Source organism: Myotis brandtii, unplaced genomic scaffold (genome assembly GCF_000412655.1).
Source record: "Myotis brandtii unplaced genomic scaffold, ASM41265v1 scaffold1170, whole genome shotgun sequence".
In the NCBI taxonomy this organism is placed as follows: Eukaryota; Metazoa; Chordata; class Mammalia; order Chiroptera; family Vespertilionidae; genus Myotis; species Myotis brandtii.
Genome location: NW_005354050.1, coordinates 528,500 through 543,647, shown reverse-complemented (window position 1 = coordinate 543,647; position 15,148 = coordinate 528,500). Strand labels below are relative to the sequence as shown.

The following is a 15,148-nucleotide window of genomic DNA, read 5'->3' as shown; positions in this document are numbered from 1 at the left end:
AGTGGGGGGATGGGAGGGAGACAGAAAAAGAGAAACATCCATGTGAGACGGACACATGGATTAGTTGCCTTCTGCACATGGCCCTGGACCAGGATTGAGCCTGCAGCTGAGGTACATGCCCTTGACCATAATCGAACTTGAAACCCTCAAGTCTGCAGGCCAACGCTCTATCCACTAAGCCAGACAAGCTAAGGCTAAAATGTAGTATTTTAAGCCTAATTTACTATCATTAAGGTACATATTATTTAAAGCTATAATCTTTTGCTCTACAATGGTTCTCAGATTTTCTCTTTTAAAAATTAAATGTTTCCAAGCTATTTTGGTATTTTTTAAAGGTAGTTTGACTATTACTACTAACTATACATGTGATAATGACCAAAGTCTTTTTCTTCATTTTTGTATTTAGTAATATCTGTCTTCACAAGAGAAAGCTGTGCATTATTGTTATAAAATTCATTGAGCTGTGATAAATAATGTTAATTTTACTGAACTTTGTGGGAATAATGAATTTTGTGTATTCTTAGGTCTGGAGAAAATGATGTGGAATACAACAACATGGAATTGGAAGAGGGAGAACTGATGGAAGATTCAGCTGCTGCAGGACCTCCGGGTACAAGGGCCAAGCCCACAAGCCATTCTGTCTTCCCTTTGTTCTTTTTTGACCATATCATATTTTAATATGTGGCAGCCACTAGCTCTTAAAATAATAATAATAGCTATTTGACATATACTCATGTACCAGGCAAATGCACTTTGTGTACCTTATCTCATCTATATAATAAAGCCTAAGTGGCCTTTACGGTGGAATGACCAGAACGACTGGTCACTGTGTTGCACACTGACCACCAAGGGGGCAGACACTCGGCGCAGGAGCTGCCTCGTGGTAGTCAGTATGCTCCCACAGGGTGAGTGCCGCTCAGCCAGAAGCCAGGCTCACGGCTGCCAAGTGCAGCAGCGGTGGCGGGAGCCTCTCCTGCCTCCGTGACAGCACTAGGGAGCAGTGAGCCAAGCAGTAAGGAGCAGTGAGCAGGCAGGTGGTAAGGACCAAGGGATCCCGGACTGCGAGAGGGATGTCCGCCTGTTGACTTAGGCCTGATCCCCAGGGGGAGATTGGGCCTAAGCCAGCAGGCGGACATCATCCAAGGGGTCCTGGACTGTGAGAGGGCGCAGGCCGGGCTGAGGGGGACACCCCCCTCCAATGTATTAATTTCGTGCACCCAGCCTCTAGTTTACTTATAAAAGTCTGTGAGATTCTAGGCTACTGTCTTTCAAAATAGCCTCTCATCTGGGTTCCTTGTATCAATTATTGCTCCCCTTCATTCTGTTTCCTACAGCATGAGTTCAGAATGGGTGTGATTTTTCCTTCAAATTGATATCTGACCATGTAACTTCTCTACTTAAAACCCTTTATTGGATTCCAGTTACTTATGGATAAAATCCAAACTCATTAATATGGTGTAGAAGGTCCTTTATGTGCTGGCTTCTGCTCATTTCTTTAGCCTGCTTACACTCTTCTGCATCATTTTTCAGCCCATCAGTTGTGCCATGGTATTTTTCACATCTTTGCTTCCCAATGTGTTGTTCCTTCTACCTTCTCCTTATTTTTGCTTTTATTTCATTTCTTACTGGAAGCCCTCCTGGACTGCCTGCCCTGGGTGTCTTTTCTGCTTTCTCAAATTAACCAATTAGAATCTGTAGAACCTATTTAACCTATGTTAAACATTATTCTTATTGCTTATATAGCTATTTTGCTTTTCATCTCTGAACTCCAAGAAGCAAGATAATGTGTGTCAGAATTTTGTATTCCTAGCACTTTAAACAGTATAATAGGGATCATTTAATATTTTTCACATAAACATTGAGTAAATGCACTTTATTACTAAGTTTTCAATGTAATTTTTAAGGTTCTAAATAGTGCATAAAAATTCAGAGGCCATCTTGGTATAAAATGGAAGATGAGTGTACTACGTCAAGGTTACTGAATATTTTCAGCCTTTTCTTTTTTTAATATATTTCTTTATTGATTTTGGAGAGGAAGGAAGAGGTAGAGAAAGATAGAAACATCAATGATGAGAGAGGATCATTGATTGGCTGCCTCCTGCACACCCTACTGGGGATCGAGCCTGCAACCCGGCATGTGCCCTTGGCCAGAATTGAACCTGGGACCCTTCAGTCTGCAGGCCGATGCTCTATCCACTGAACCAAAGTGGCTAGGGCTTTTAGCCTTTTTAAAAATTTTTTATTTATTTCAGAGAGGAAGGGAGAGGGATAGATAGAAACATCAATGATGAGAGAGAATCATTGATTGGCTGCTTCCTGCAAACCCCACACTGGGGATTGAGCCCGCAACCCAGGCATGTGCCCTTGGCCGGAATTGAACCTGGCAGAACCCTTCAATCCACAGGCTGATGCTCTATCCACTGAGCCAAACCGGCTAGGGCAGACTTTTTTTTTTTTTTTTTTTTTTTAAGTTAAATCTGATTTCCTCTCAAACTGTATTGTAGGAAAATTCTTATATATAACATTTTTAGACACTCTGGGTAAGCAGAGGTTATATTTTTTCAATTATTCATTCACCAAATATTTACCGAGCACTGAACTGAAACTGAATACTGTTTTACTTTCAGGCACTACAGTATTGAAAAAAAGATGTCCCTGTTCTCATGGACCTCATGTTCTATAATTCTGAAATTATAATTTATTTGTTCAATATATATATATATATTCTTGAGCACCTATTATAGTTCAGACATCGAATTCTAGATGCTGAGGATACAATAGTAAATCAAACAGTTAATTTGTATTTTGTGCTTTGGGGAATTTTATATATTTGGTAGGCATTTATTGAAATTCTTTTCTATTTCCAGATTTCTGGAAAATACAATGAAAAAGAGTTACTCTTAAGTAATTTATAATCTGAAGGTGAATAGATGTATAACTAATATATATAAGACCATGCACATACAAAAGAATTCCAAATAATTTTTTTATATATTGCCTCTTCAAGGAGGTGAAGTGTAACTCTCCACCCTTAAATGTAAGCTATGCTTAGAGACTTGCTTCCAGGTATTACAGTGTAAAATATATTTAAATAGCTTTATTAAAGGTTGATTTTTAACCAGTATTTTCATAATCCAATATTGCTAGGCATTGTACTAGGTACTAGAGAAAAGTCAGGTGGTTTTCTTGGCTTAAGGCTTAGTTCAACATAGGTGATATAAATAGGACATTTGCTCACAGTCTGTACTATGCCATCAGTCAGTAACAAGTTCGGTCTAAAAACTTCAACTTGTGTTCCAGTACTTAAGCTAGAAAAAAAGTCTACCAAACATGTCATAGATCTGTACAGTTTGCTATCCAGAGACCTGGAGAAGATTCCTATTTTGGTGTCTAGTTCTTGGAATCTGTTATACTATGGAGATTTGTCTTTCATCCAAGACCACTGGGTTATGAGATATGTTAGCTTTTCCTAATTCTCATTCCATTAATTGTATATACTGTATACATTGTCACTTTTTTATTTCTAGGGCTCAGGATGAGTTTGAGGGTTGCTCCCGAATTCTGGATAGTAATGAGGCCAGTGCTCAGCCACTGTGCTTGTGTACACCTCTACGGCAATCTGGTTTCTTCATTGTGCTTCTTATGAAAATAAAATCCTAAGAGACAAGTATTCAAACATCAAGCAGTTTACTTTTTTCTTTTAAGTATACTTAAATTTGTACACATATATAGCATGCACTTTCTGTATTGTGTTTTTTTTTTCTTTTGCAGGTGGTAACCATGGCTATGTTGGTGCCAGTAGTAGAATGTCAAGAAGAACACACTTATGTTCTGCTACTACAAGTAATTTATTAGACATTGATCCTTTCATTTTAATGCATTTGTTGGACCTTAAGGGCCGGAACAGTATGGAAAATTTGTGGGGCTTACAACCTCGCCCACCTGCTTCACTGTTGCAGCCCACAGGTAAAATATTAACAGTGATTTTCCTTTTTCGTGGTTCCCCAAAAGAACTCTTATTCCAAATACAGTATATTTCTGTAGCAAATTGATTTTTTCATTGTAAGTCATAAAAAGACATTTATATTAATCAAATTAATATTTTGTTACTGTTCAAAGGTATTTTGTGTGAAAATAATGTCAAAATGCCTGTAAGGAGGATTGGTTTTTTTAATGGTTTGCCCTTTAAATTGTATGTAATTGACAGTTTGATCCATATGAAATACAGTTTTCCTCTTTGTGAGTGGACTTAGAGTTTTGCACAACTCATGAATACCGTAACTTCCAAGTGGAACTCTGTCTAAGTTGAATATAGAAAAAGATGGTTTACTCACACTTTGATGTTCAATAGCCTAAAAACCTAAACCAGCTAGCAGCAGTGTTTAGGTACAAAGGTTATTTGTTGAAGAGAAATAACATTTGTGTTACTGTAATACAGTGTATACACATACATATTAAAGGTATAATCAAAGTTGGACTTTTCGAAACGCTATGGCATGGTCATTTTGAATAGCTAAGGATTTACCTTTAAATGACACATTTTAAAAACTATTTTTGTTGGAAAGCTTTTAAAAAATATACCAAACATTTTCCTACCTTCTTAAACAACAGCACTATATACAAATTAAATCCGTGGCTTAAAACAATGATTTTGATTCTTTAAAGCAGTGGAACTCATTTTTCAAACAAAGTCTAAGGTAGAGCCTCCATGTAGAAATCAGAGAATTAGAGCTGTTCTACCTAGTGGGGAATGGACTCTCAGAGGTTGGATTAAGTTAGGCCCTTTCCTTTCTAAGGTATACTTTCTGTAGGCTTACAACCAAGTTATGAAACAATTGCTTTTATCTATGATCCCCAAGTACATTTTGTATTATATTTGTACTTTTGTAGCACTTACCACATTGTATATGATTTTATATTTTTTTCTGAGGCGTTTTTATTGTAGAAAACTGTGGGCAATATTTGCAAAGACCTAGTGAAACAGACAAGTTCTGGTTCTGGAAGTAGGAATGTATATTGGTTTAACCTTTTTGAAGGAAAATTTTATAGTAGGTTCAGAATATTTCTTTTTTTAATATATTTTTATTGATTTCAGAAAGAGAGGGAGAGAGAGATAAATCATCAATGAGAGAGAATCATTGATTGGTTGCCTCCTGCAAGTCTCACACTGGGGATCGAGCCCACAACCTAGGCATGTGCCCTGACCGGTAATCAAACCTGTGACCTTCTGGTTCATAGGTTGACGCTCAACCATTGAACCACTGCGGCTGGGCTCAAAAATATTTCTATCTTTGAATCATGTAACTTTACTTTTAGGAGTATATTCCAAAGAAAAATCAGAGTTTGAAACTATCCAACAAATACAGGATGGGGCAGGACTAGGTTTACAGTTGTTTGTATGGAAAATAATACAATAATTCTTTTACTTATTAGCTGTGTTACCTTGAGTATTATGTTGGGTAACCTTTATGTGTCTTTCCTCATTTATAAAATGGAGGTAATAGTACTTACCTTAGAGGATTGATATGAGAGGATTAAATGACTTAATGTTTTAAAAATATTTGATACTCACTTTATAGATGTTTGTTAAATAAATACAACAAATCATGATAGAAAATCTTCCCAGAAGTTACTTCTCTTCCCCTTCCCCCCAGTCTTTTGGTTGAGACTGAGTCTTATGTCCACTATCAAAGAGGAATGAGCTTAGACCAGTCCTGGACCCATATCTACTGGAGCCAAAGGGAGGGACCTAACCTCCCTGAGCACATTGCTGCTCACCTGATACCTGAACACAGTCTGAATCCTTTTTGTGCAAGGGGAAATGGCTGATACACTACAGCACCTACCTTTTACTGTATGTCCTCTTTTATGGCAGATGGCTGTTGTAGCCATTTCTGCTAATAAAGGACTTGTTCTTTGTCTGGTTTGAGTGCCTGTTGGCCCCATTTGGGGATGTGGTATGTGTGTGCAGGTATTGTGTTTTGTGTGTGTGTTTTTGGCTTAGTTTCATTTTGCTTTAAGTCAGCCATAATGTTCTTTGATTTCCAAAATATTTAGCTCTTTTCCTTCCTGAGAAGAAAATATATTTTCCTTGCTCATACCTTTCATTTTAATATTTGGGTAGGGAGGAAAAGTTAAAAACAGCTTCAATTACTTTCTCTGGGAAGAAAGAAAACATTGTTACTTTAGTGGCTGTAGACTCAGTGGCAGGGAACTATTCTTTTGTGATGTTCCATGGCACTTAATAACTACATATGCTTGGCTAGTACTTTGGTAAATCAACATTTTGAATTTAGTTAGAATATACATATTTTTATATCAGATTTGGCTAAGTAGTTGGCTATGTTTTAAAATTATCCTATATAATAAAAGCCTAATATACTAAGTGTCCGGTCATTCGGTCAGCCAATCAAAGGGTAATATGCTAATGATATGCTAAGGCTGCTCAACCACTCACTATGACATGCACTAACTACTAGGGGGCAGAGAGTCAACCGGTCAACCAGTCACTATGACGTGCACTGACCATCAGGGGGCAGACGCTCTGACTGGTAGGTTAGCTTGCTGCTGGGGTCCGGCCTATCGGGACTGAGTGAGATGGGCCAGACACACCCTGGAACCCTCCCGCGGTCCCTCCCTGGCTGGCCAACCTCCTGCATCCCTCCCCGGCCATGATCGTGCAGCAGTGGGGTCCCTCGGCCTGGCCTGCGCTCTCTCGCAATCCAGGACCTGTCGGGGGATGTGGGAGAGCTGGTTTCGGCCTGATGGCAGAATGACCAGTCACTATGACCCACAGTGGCCACCAGGGGGCAGACACTCAATGCAGGAGCTGCCCCCTGGTGGTCAAGGCACTCCCACAGGGGGAGTGCTGCTCAGCCAGAAGCCGGGCTTATGGCTGGTGAGCGCAGCAGCGGTGGCAGGAGCCTTTCCCGCCTCCGTGGCAGCGCTAAGGATGTCCGACTGCCGGCTTAGGCCCACTGTGGGAGCGAGCCTAAGAAGTCAGTTGGACATCCCCTGAGGACTCCCGGACTGCGAGAGGGTGCAGACTGGGCTGAGGGAAACCCCCCACCCCCCGAGTTCACGAATTTGGTGCACCAGCCCTCTAGTAAATATAATAAAACTTCAGTGTAGAAAATTTGAGAAAAGAGAAATGTAAAGGAGAAAGCACAGGAAGTAGTGCAGCTTTTTAAACTTTAGAGTTCAATATTAGTACAGATTTGGGTGATTATAATGTGACCCAGATTCTAACTTTGAAGGTATGAATAATACTAAGATATTTGTGACTATATTTATTTTAATTAATGGCATGTAATACATTTATTGTTGACACCACCTAAAGTAGCTTATTTACACATCAAATTTGCATATTTCACAATGCAGAATGGTTTTATTTTTTATATTTTTATTGATTTCAGAGAGGAAGGAAGGGGGAGAGAGAGACAGAAGCATCAGTGATGAGAGAAAATCATTGATTGACTGCCTCTTGCACGCCCCCTACTGGGGATCGAGCCGGCAACCCAGTCATGTGCCCTTGGCAGGAATCGAACCTGGGACCCTTCAGTCCACAGGCAGATGCTCTATCCACTGAGCCAAACTAGCTAGGGCTAGAATGGTTTTATTAATGTTAACGTCTATATTAACATGAGTTTCTCTCTCTCTCTCTCTCTCTCTCTCTCTCTCTCTCTCTCTCTCTCTCTCAAGTTTCATATTGTCGAAAAGATAAAGATCAAAGGAAACAGCAGGCAATGTGGCGAGTTCCCTCTGACTTAAAGATGCTAAAAAGACTGAAAACTCAAATGGCTGAAGTTCGATGTATGAAGACTGATGTAAAGAATCCACTTTCAGAAATAAAAAGCAGCAATGCTCCTTCTGGAGACATGCAGACAAGCCTTTTTTCTGCTGACCAGGCAGCTCTGGCTGCATGTGGAACTGAAAACTCTGGCAGATTACAGGATTTGGGAATGGAGCTCTTGGCAAAGTCATCAGTTGCCAGTTGCTACATACGAAACTGTAAGTGAAAACGAGCCTATTAGTGTCTTTTCTCCACATGTCATTTGGGAAGCTAGAGGACAGGTTATTTTCAGAGTAATAATACTTTAAAATCTCTCTTACAATGAATTGAGACTTCAGATATATACCACCCTTTCTCCTATCTAAAACATTATATTTTTGCCCTGGCTATTGTACTCAGTGGTTAGAGCATCAGCCTGAGCACCAAAGGATCTCGGGTTTGATGCCTTGTGCAGCATATTTCACAATGCAGAATGGTTTTATTTTTTATATTTTTATTGATTTCAGAGAGGAAGGAAGGGGGAGAGAGAGACAGAAGCATCAGTGATGAGAGAAAATCATTGATTGACTGCCTCTTGCACGCCCTCTACTGGGGATCGAGCCGGCAACCCAGTCATGTGCCCTTGGCAGGAATCGAACCTGGGACCCTTCAGTCCACAGGCAGATGCTCTATCCACTGAGCCAAACTAGCTAGGGCTAGAATGGTTTTATTAATGTTAACGTCTATATTAACATGAGTTTCTCTCTCTCTCTCTCTCTCTCTCTCTCTCTCTCTCTCTCTCTCTCTCTCAAGTTTCATATTGTCGAAAAGATAAAGATCAAAGGAAACAGCAGGCAATGTGGCGAGTTCCCTCTGACTTAAAGATGCTAAAAAGACTGAAAACTCAAATGGCTGAAGTTCGATGTATGAAGACTGATGTAAAGAATCCACTTTCAGAAATAAAAAGCAGCAATGCTCCTTCTGGAGACATGCAGACAAGCCTTTTTTCTGCTGACCAGGCAGCTCTGGCTGCATGTGGAACTGAAAACTCTGGCAGATTACAGGATTTGGGAATGGAGCTCTTGGCAAAGTCATCAGTTGCCAGTTGCTACATACGAAACTGTAAGTGAAAACGAGCCTATTAGTGTCTTTTCTCCACATGTCATTTGGGAAGCTAGAGGACAGGTTATTTTCAGAGTAATAATACTTTAAAATCTCTCTTACAATGAATTGAGACTTCAGATATATACCACCCTTTCTCCTATCTAAAACAGATTATATTTTTGCCCTGGCTATTGTACTCAGTGGTTAGAGCATCAGCCTGAGCACCAAAGGATCTCGGGTTTGATGCCTTGTGCAGGTGCCCCAACTGGGCCAGGAAACCAATTGATGTGTTTCTCTCACATTCATGTTTCTCTCTGCCCCTTCCTCCCTCCCTTTCACAATCTAAAAGTCAATGGAAAAAATATCCTCCAGTGAAGATTAACAAAAAATAAAACAGACTATATTTTCAACTGTATAATAGAGCTAACATTTCTTGATTGCTTATTCTGTACTGGGCAATAAATAACACAAAAACCTTAACCTTATGGATCTTGCATTCATGTATTTATATGGTCGGGATTGGACATTAAAATATGTAAAGAAGTAAAGATAATTGCGGTTGATAAAAAGTAAAGAGTGCTATAAAGGAAACAACAGAAGAGTGGGTGGAAAGAACAGGTGAGGAATGTGCTCCTTTAGTTAGGGTAGTCGGAGAAAGTCTGAGGAAGCAACATTTGAACTGAGACCTGAAGGTTAAGAAAGTGACAGCCATGCAAAGATCTGTTGGAAGTGTTGGAAGTGTTCTGGGTAAACAACAGAAAATGTAAAGTCACTGATAAGGGATTTGCTCTGCTTATTTGAAGGCTGGAAGGAAGACCTATGGCTGAATATGGTGAACACAGCACAGGGGAGAATAATAGGAGATAAGCAGAGAGGTAGGCAGGATCTAGCTCAGGTAGGGGTTTTGGTAAGACCTCAATAAAGAGTTTTGTGTTTTATTCTGGTTTTAGGAGGAAGTCTTTAAAGAATAGATATCAGGGAGTATTTATTATCTGATTTACCTTTTACAAAGGTTACTTTGCTTGTTGGGTGGAGAAGGAACTGAAAAGGGTTGAGAGTGGGAGTTGTGAGACTTGCTGGTGGAAATGGAGTCCTTGTGGTGTCGTGACAAAAGCGTTTTTGGGGAGCCACATGAGGGGATGAGGTCTGGCGGTAAGATTTATTTGGGTGGAAATAGAAGGCTGCCCCCAGGTTCCCAGTGCCTCATCTCTTCCTGTCATGGAAGAAGTCCAGCCAGAAGTTCTGTGCCATGCCTTAGCAATAACAGGATTTTTGTAATGTTTTTCAGCTCTATTTAGGAATCCCTTTAGTTTTTTTATTCTCAAGTTCAAAATATGTTGTATGTTCCAATGAGTAGTTTTATTTTGAAAAATAATTTTTATTGATTTCAAAGAGGAAGGGGGAGAGAGAGAGAAAGAAGGAGAGAGAGAGAGAAAGAAACATTAATGATGAGAATCATTGATCAGCTGCCTCCTGCACATCCCCCACTAGGGACCAAGCCTGAAACCTGGGCATAAGCCCTGACCAGGAAATAAGCCCTCCTGGTTCATAGGTTGATGCTCAACCACTGAGCCACACTAGCCAGGCTTATTGTTTTACAATAGGAACTGTGAGTGCTCCATTCAAGATGGTTTGGAGGTGTAATGGATCTTGTGCATTTTCATGTGAATTTTATAATTGGTTTGTCAGTTTCAGCCATTAGGGAAAAAAAAGATAGCTAGAGGTTTTATTGGGATTATGTTGAAATCTGTAGATCAAGTTTGGGAGTACTGCCATATTAACAGTATTAAGTCTCCCAATCAGTGAACACAGTATTTTCCTATCTTTTTTTTTTCTTTCAACACTGTGTGATAGTTTTCAGTGTACAAGTCTTACATTTATTTGCTTAATTGTTTCCTCTGTTTTCTACTTGATGCTCTTGCGAATGGAATTGTTTTTTACATTTCATTCTCAGATTGTTGGATTAAAAAACAATTGATTATTGGTCTTACATGGTTCTACCTTGCTGAACCTGTTTATTACCTTTTAATGCATCTGTGCTCTTTTTAAAAATTTAATTCTTTTTATAGCTTCTTGAGTCTCTGCATGTTAGGCCATTTAGTATCATTTTTTTCTAATTCATTTTAAGGCCATCCATTTCTGCTAATTACTGATTTAGCCACAAACATCTTAAAGCATTTTAATTGTGGTTCATTTCTAATTAAGCATTCTCTTTCCAAACCAATAATATTTTACCATTTCCAAGTGTTTACTGATTATATTTTATTGTTAATACTAGTTTAATTACATGGAGATTAGAGTCTATGTCTGGTATGATTTTTCTTTTGAAGTTTCTGACTTACTTATTTTTTTAGATTTGTAAGTTAACACTGCTCCACAAGCAGCAGAGTAGGAGTGCTTTTGGAATAAAATCCCTAATAAACCAGTTGGGACCAAAGCATCCTCTGTTTTGTTTTGTTTATTTTTGACATAGTAGCTAGAATACCTTTCTTGCATGTTAAGATTAAACCTTTCTCTGACTGCCTAGGTAGTGAGTTTTGTGCTATTTTATCATATTCAGGAATGTTTTTAAATGTCTTTGCAGCCACAAATAAGAAGAGTAATTCACCCAAGCCAGCTCGGTCCAGTATAGCAGGTAGTCTATCACTTCGAAGAGCAGTAGACCCTGGGGAAAATAGCTATTCAAGGGGAGACTGTCAACCTCTGTCTGAAGGTAAATTTGAAGAATTCAAAATGTAATTTTCATGGGTAGAAAACTGTTATTCAGAATTGATCTTACATATAGCTTTAGACTGTACCATAATGCTGAAACCTGATTCAAAACTTCCTTGATCTCACAACAGATTAATTAGAGCCATCAGTAAAAAAAATGCAGCCATTAGGTTGCATATTCTGGATGCCTTAATTTTAAACAGTTGGCATCAAAAAGATTATGATATATTTAAAAATTATTTTTGCATTTTCCTGTAGTTTAAAAATGTATGATAAGATCTGAAGTGGAAATCTGAGAGAGAACATTTTGTTTTCCTTTTATCTGAATATCCCCTTCCTTTTCTGTAGTTTCCCCAGGAAGCTCTCAGTCTGGGAGCAGGCACAGTTCTCCCCGAGCCTTGACACATGGCAGTTTCGGTGATATTCTGCCGAAATCTGAAGACCTGCAGAGTCAGGCTTTGGATTCAAATGCTATTGTGGTTGCAGTTATCAATGGCTTACCTGCTGTTGAGAAAAGGAGGAAGATGGTCACCTTGGGGTAAATTAAGTTTTTTGTTTATGAAATGAAATAATAGCATCATAACGAACAAAATAAATTTCTAGTATGTTAATTTTTTAGCCGAGAGAAAGTTCATTTGTTGTATTAAAGTGCAACTTTTAAAGTATCAGAACCCTGCCCTGACCAGTGTTCTCAGTTGCTGACCCCATACCAAAGGGGCTCTGGTTCAATCCTTAGCCCCAGTTGGGATGCATGCTGGAGGCAACCAACCCATGTGACTTTCTCATATCAATGTTTCTCTCTCTCTGTCTCATTCTCTTTTCCTCTCCCTCCCTCTTTCCTACTCTCTCAAAATAAAAAAAATAAAAAAATATCCTTGGGTGAGGATTTAAATAAATAAAAAACGTATCTAAAACCTTAATTTTTTTTTTCTTAATGGGATGATATAGTACCAGAAATTTAGTTTATGTTGGAGCTCATTTTCACTGAAGTTAGGATAATAATGGTGTGAAACCTTAAATGACCTCTGCCTTCTGATATGTTTTTGTGTGTCAGCCATTTTTTTTGCCATCTGTACCACACTTTTAAAAGACATCTTTGCTGGGCTATATTGTATCTCATAGACCTTTTATACATACTTTGTGTGGAACAAAGCACTTCTGGCAATTTTATTTTAACACTGTTTTTTATTTCACCTTTCCTCTCCTCTTATAAAAGTGTTGTCAAAATTCATAGTTGGAATTTCCCAAAATGATATATATAATAGCACTTTTATCTATCTCCTAGGAAACATAAGCTCAAACCCCAGCCATGTCAATTAAACTTCCATCCCCTCAAAAGATAGAGTGATTGTCTATGAATGTGCCAGATGAGCTTTACTTAATATCCATCTGCTGATCTATTTTATGGATATTAAGTACATTTATAATTAAAAAATGGAATGGTTCTACTTTGGAGACTTTGAATTAAATTTAGAGAAAGATTTACATCTCTTGTGTACTAACTTCATATAGTTTTAAGATCTGGACAATTACCAAAACTAAAAGGATAGCTGGTAGTTTAATTTTCTGTTTTGGCTCAAGTTGAAGCAATGGAAAGGTGTTGTAATCATTGGTGATTAACTTGTCCTCTCCATTAGTTAGCCTGATTTTATACATGTTCCTTTCACATTGAAGCTTCAACTAGCTTTTACATTTTGTGATGGAGATATTTATGTCTGCCTTTAGCCATAAACATTAAATGTATATAAACATAGACTTTTTTCTAGTCTGTAAAATTCTTGAGAGCTTGTTTGGAGGTTCTAGCAGGGGAGCGCAGCTACTCGTATACCCTTGATCGAAGACCGGTCCTCTCCTCGGGGGGGAAGGTCGTCCTCTTCGACCTAGCGCGCAGCTTCGGGGGGGACGCACATGGATCGGTGAGGGAGGAGGGGGACACCCGCCTAGCCAGCCAGATCAGCCGAATCAACCCTGGCGATCAATGGGGTGACAGATGTCGCAGCCAGATCGCCCTCACATCCTAAAATTCTTTATAAGTGACTGCAGCTCTTAACTATAAACCTCATTTTACAGTTAATTGTATCATCAGCTTGGGTCTTCTTTTCATTTCCTGATTTAAGTAGTGTAAGCAAAAATTTTAAATAATAGCGGTTCAGAAAAGTAAGCAAAAGAAAGACTATTAAGTGAAAATTTTCCCATTTTTGTCTCCCATCTGCTTAGTTTTCCCATCCCCTTCCCTCGTACAATCCTGCTGTTAATTTTTTATATATGACTAGAGGCCTGGTGCACGTATTCGTGCACGGGTGGTGTCCAGCTGGCCCGCCCCGATTGGAGCTGTTCTGGCCAGGCTGACTGGGGGGGAGCGGCCGTGAGTGTTTGGCAGTCCGGCCCCGCCCCTTGGTTTAACTCCTGGTCAAGGGGATAATTTGCCTGTTAGCCTTTTATTATATAGGATGTATGTGTCTTCTCAGTTTTTATGCATATTTAAGCAACTGTGAGTATATAGCTTTTTTAATACAAAAGATGCACTTGTTTTCTTAATATATCTAAAAAGTTTTTCCATATTGCTGAGAAAATATTATTTTGGACTTCTGTTTTTTAATTGAAATTTTTCTTGTAGATTCACATGCAGTTGTTTTTTAATTAGCATTTTCATTGTAGATTCCATGCAGTTAAAAGAAATAATACATAGAATCCTGTATTCCTTAACCAGTTTCTCCTAATGATAACATTTTGTAAAACTAATACAATATCACAGCCATGATGGTGACACCGATGTAGTCCATTTTATAACCTTTGTAGTGAGTCCTCTAGAGAATTTTTAAAAATAAACTTGAGCCCAGCCGATGTGGTTGAGTTTCGACCTATGAAGCAGGAGGTCATGGTTTGATTCCCGGTCAGGGCACATGCCCGGATTGCAGGCTCGATCCCCAGTGTGGGGCGTGCAGCAGGCAGCCGATCAATGATATTCTCTCATCATTGATGTTTCTATCTCTCCCTCTCCCTTCCTCTCTGAAATCAAAAATATATTTTAAAAAATAAACAAACTTGAAATTTACTATTAGACATCAGTGGCATATATCCTCAGTTTCAGGAGAAGAAAATAAACAATTATTAGTGAGTAGTTATAGAAAAATATCAAGTTGTTTTCTTCTTCTTTGAGGGCTAATGTTAAAGGAGGTCGTCTGGAAGGAATGCAAATGACTGACTTGGAAAATAATTCTGAAACTGGGGAATTACAGGCTATACTGCCTGAAGGAGCTTCAGCTGCCCCTGAGGAAGGTAAGGAATGACAAGTCATAATTAGGCAGGAGGTGGAAATAATGACCTTTTTTTGGTGGTGGTGGTGGGTGTGGTGGTGTGGATTGGTCGGTTTAACCCTTTGTATGCCATAAGTATGTATAGCCGCAATTAAATTCAAAATATGTGGCATGTGGCAGTTAACTGGTTAATTAAAAAGTTAATGAGGCGCCCTAGCCGGCTTGGCTCAGTGGATAGAGTGTCGGTCTGTAGACTGAAGGGTCCCAGGTTTGATTCCATTCAAGGGCACATGCCTGAGTTTCG

At 39.0% G+C, this 15,148-nt stretch overlaps 1 protein-coding gene across 4 annotated transcripts in view; it reads left to right on the top strand.

The window, feature by feature from the left end:
• The window catches only part of TRIM37 (tripartite motif containing 37), an 88,548-nt gene that overhangs the window by 46,911 nt on the left and 26,489 nt on the right, over nucleotides 1-15,148 (top strand). For 2 of the 4 annotated variants that reach the window (XM_014529935.1, XM_014529931.1), the window contains exons 17-23: nucleotides 525-610; nucleotides 3,772-3,966; nucleotides 7,702-8,010; nucleotides 8,585-8,893; nucleotides 11,460-11,588; nucleotides 11,936-12,125; nucleotides 14,748-14,866. In XM_014529935.1, coding sequence (XP_014385421.1) covers nucleotides 525-610; nucleotides 3,772-3,966; nucleotides 7,702-8,010; nucleotides 8,585-8,893; nucleotides 11,460-11,588; nucleotides 11,936-12,125; nucleotides 14,748-14,866 — 1,337 coding nt within the window. Of the gene's footprint in view, nucleotides 1-524; nucleotides 611-3,771; nucleotides 3,967-7,701; nucleotides 8,011-8,584; nucleotides 8,894-11,459; nucleotides 11,589-11,935; nucleotides 12,126-14,747; nucleotides 14,867-15,148 lie in introns of those variants that run through there. The other 2 variants (XM_005858376.2, XM_014529940.1) reach the window with 2 other exon arrangements.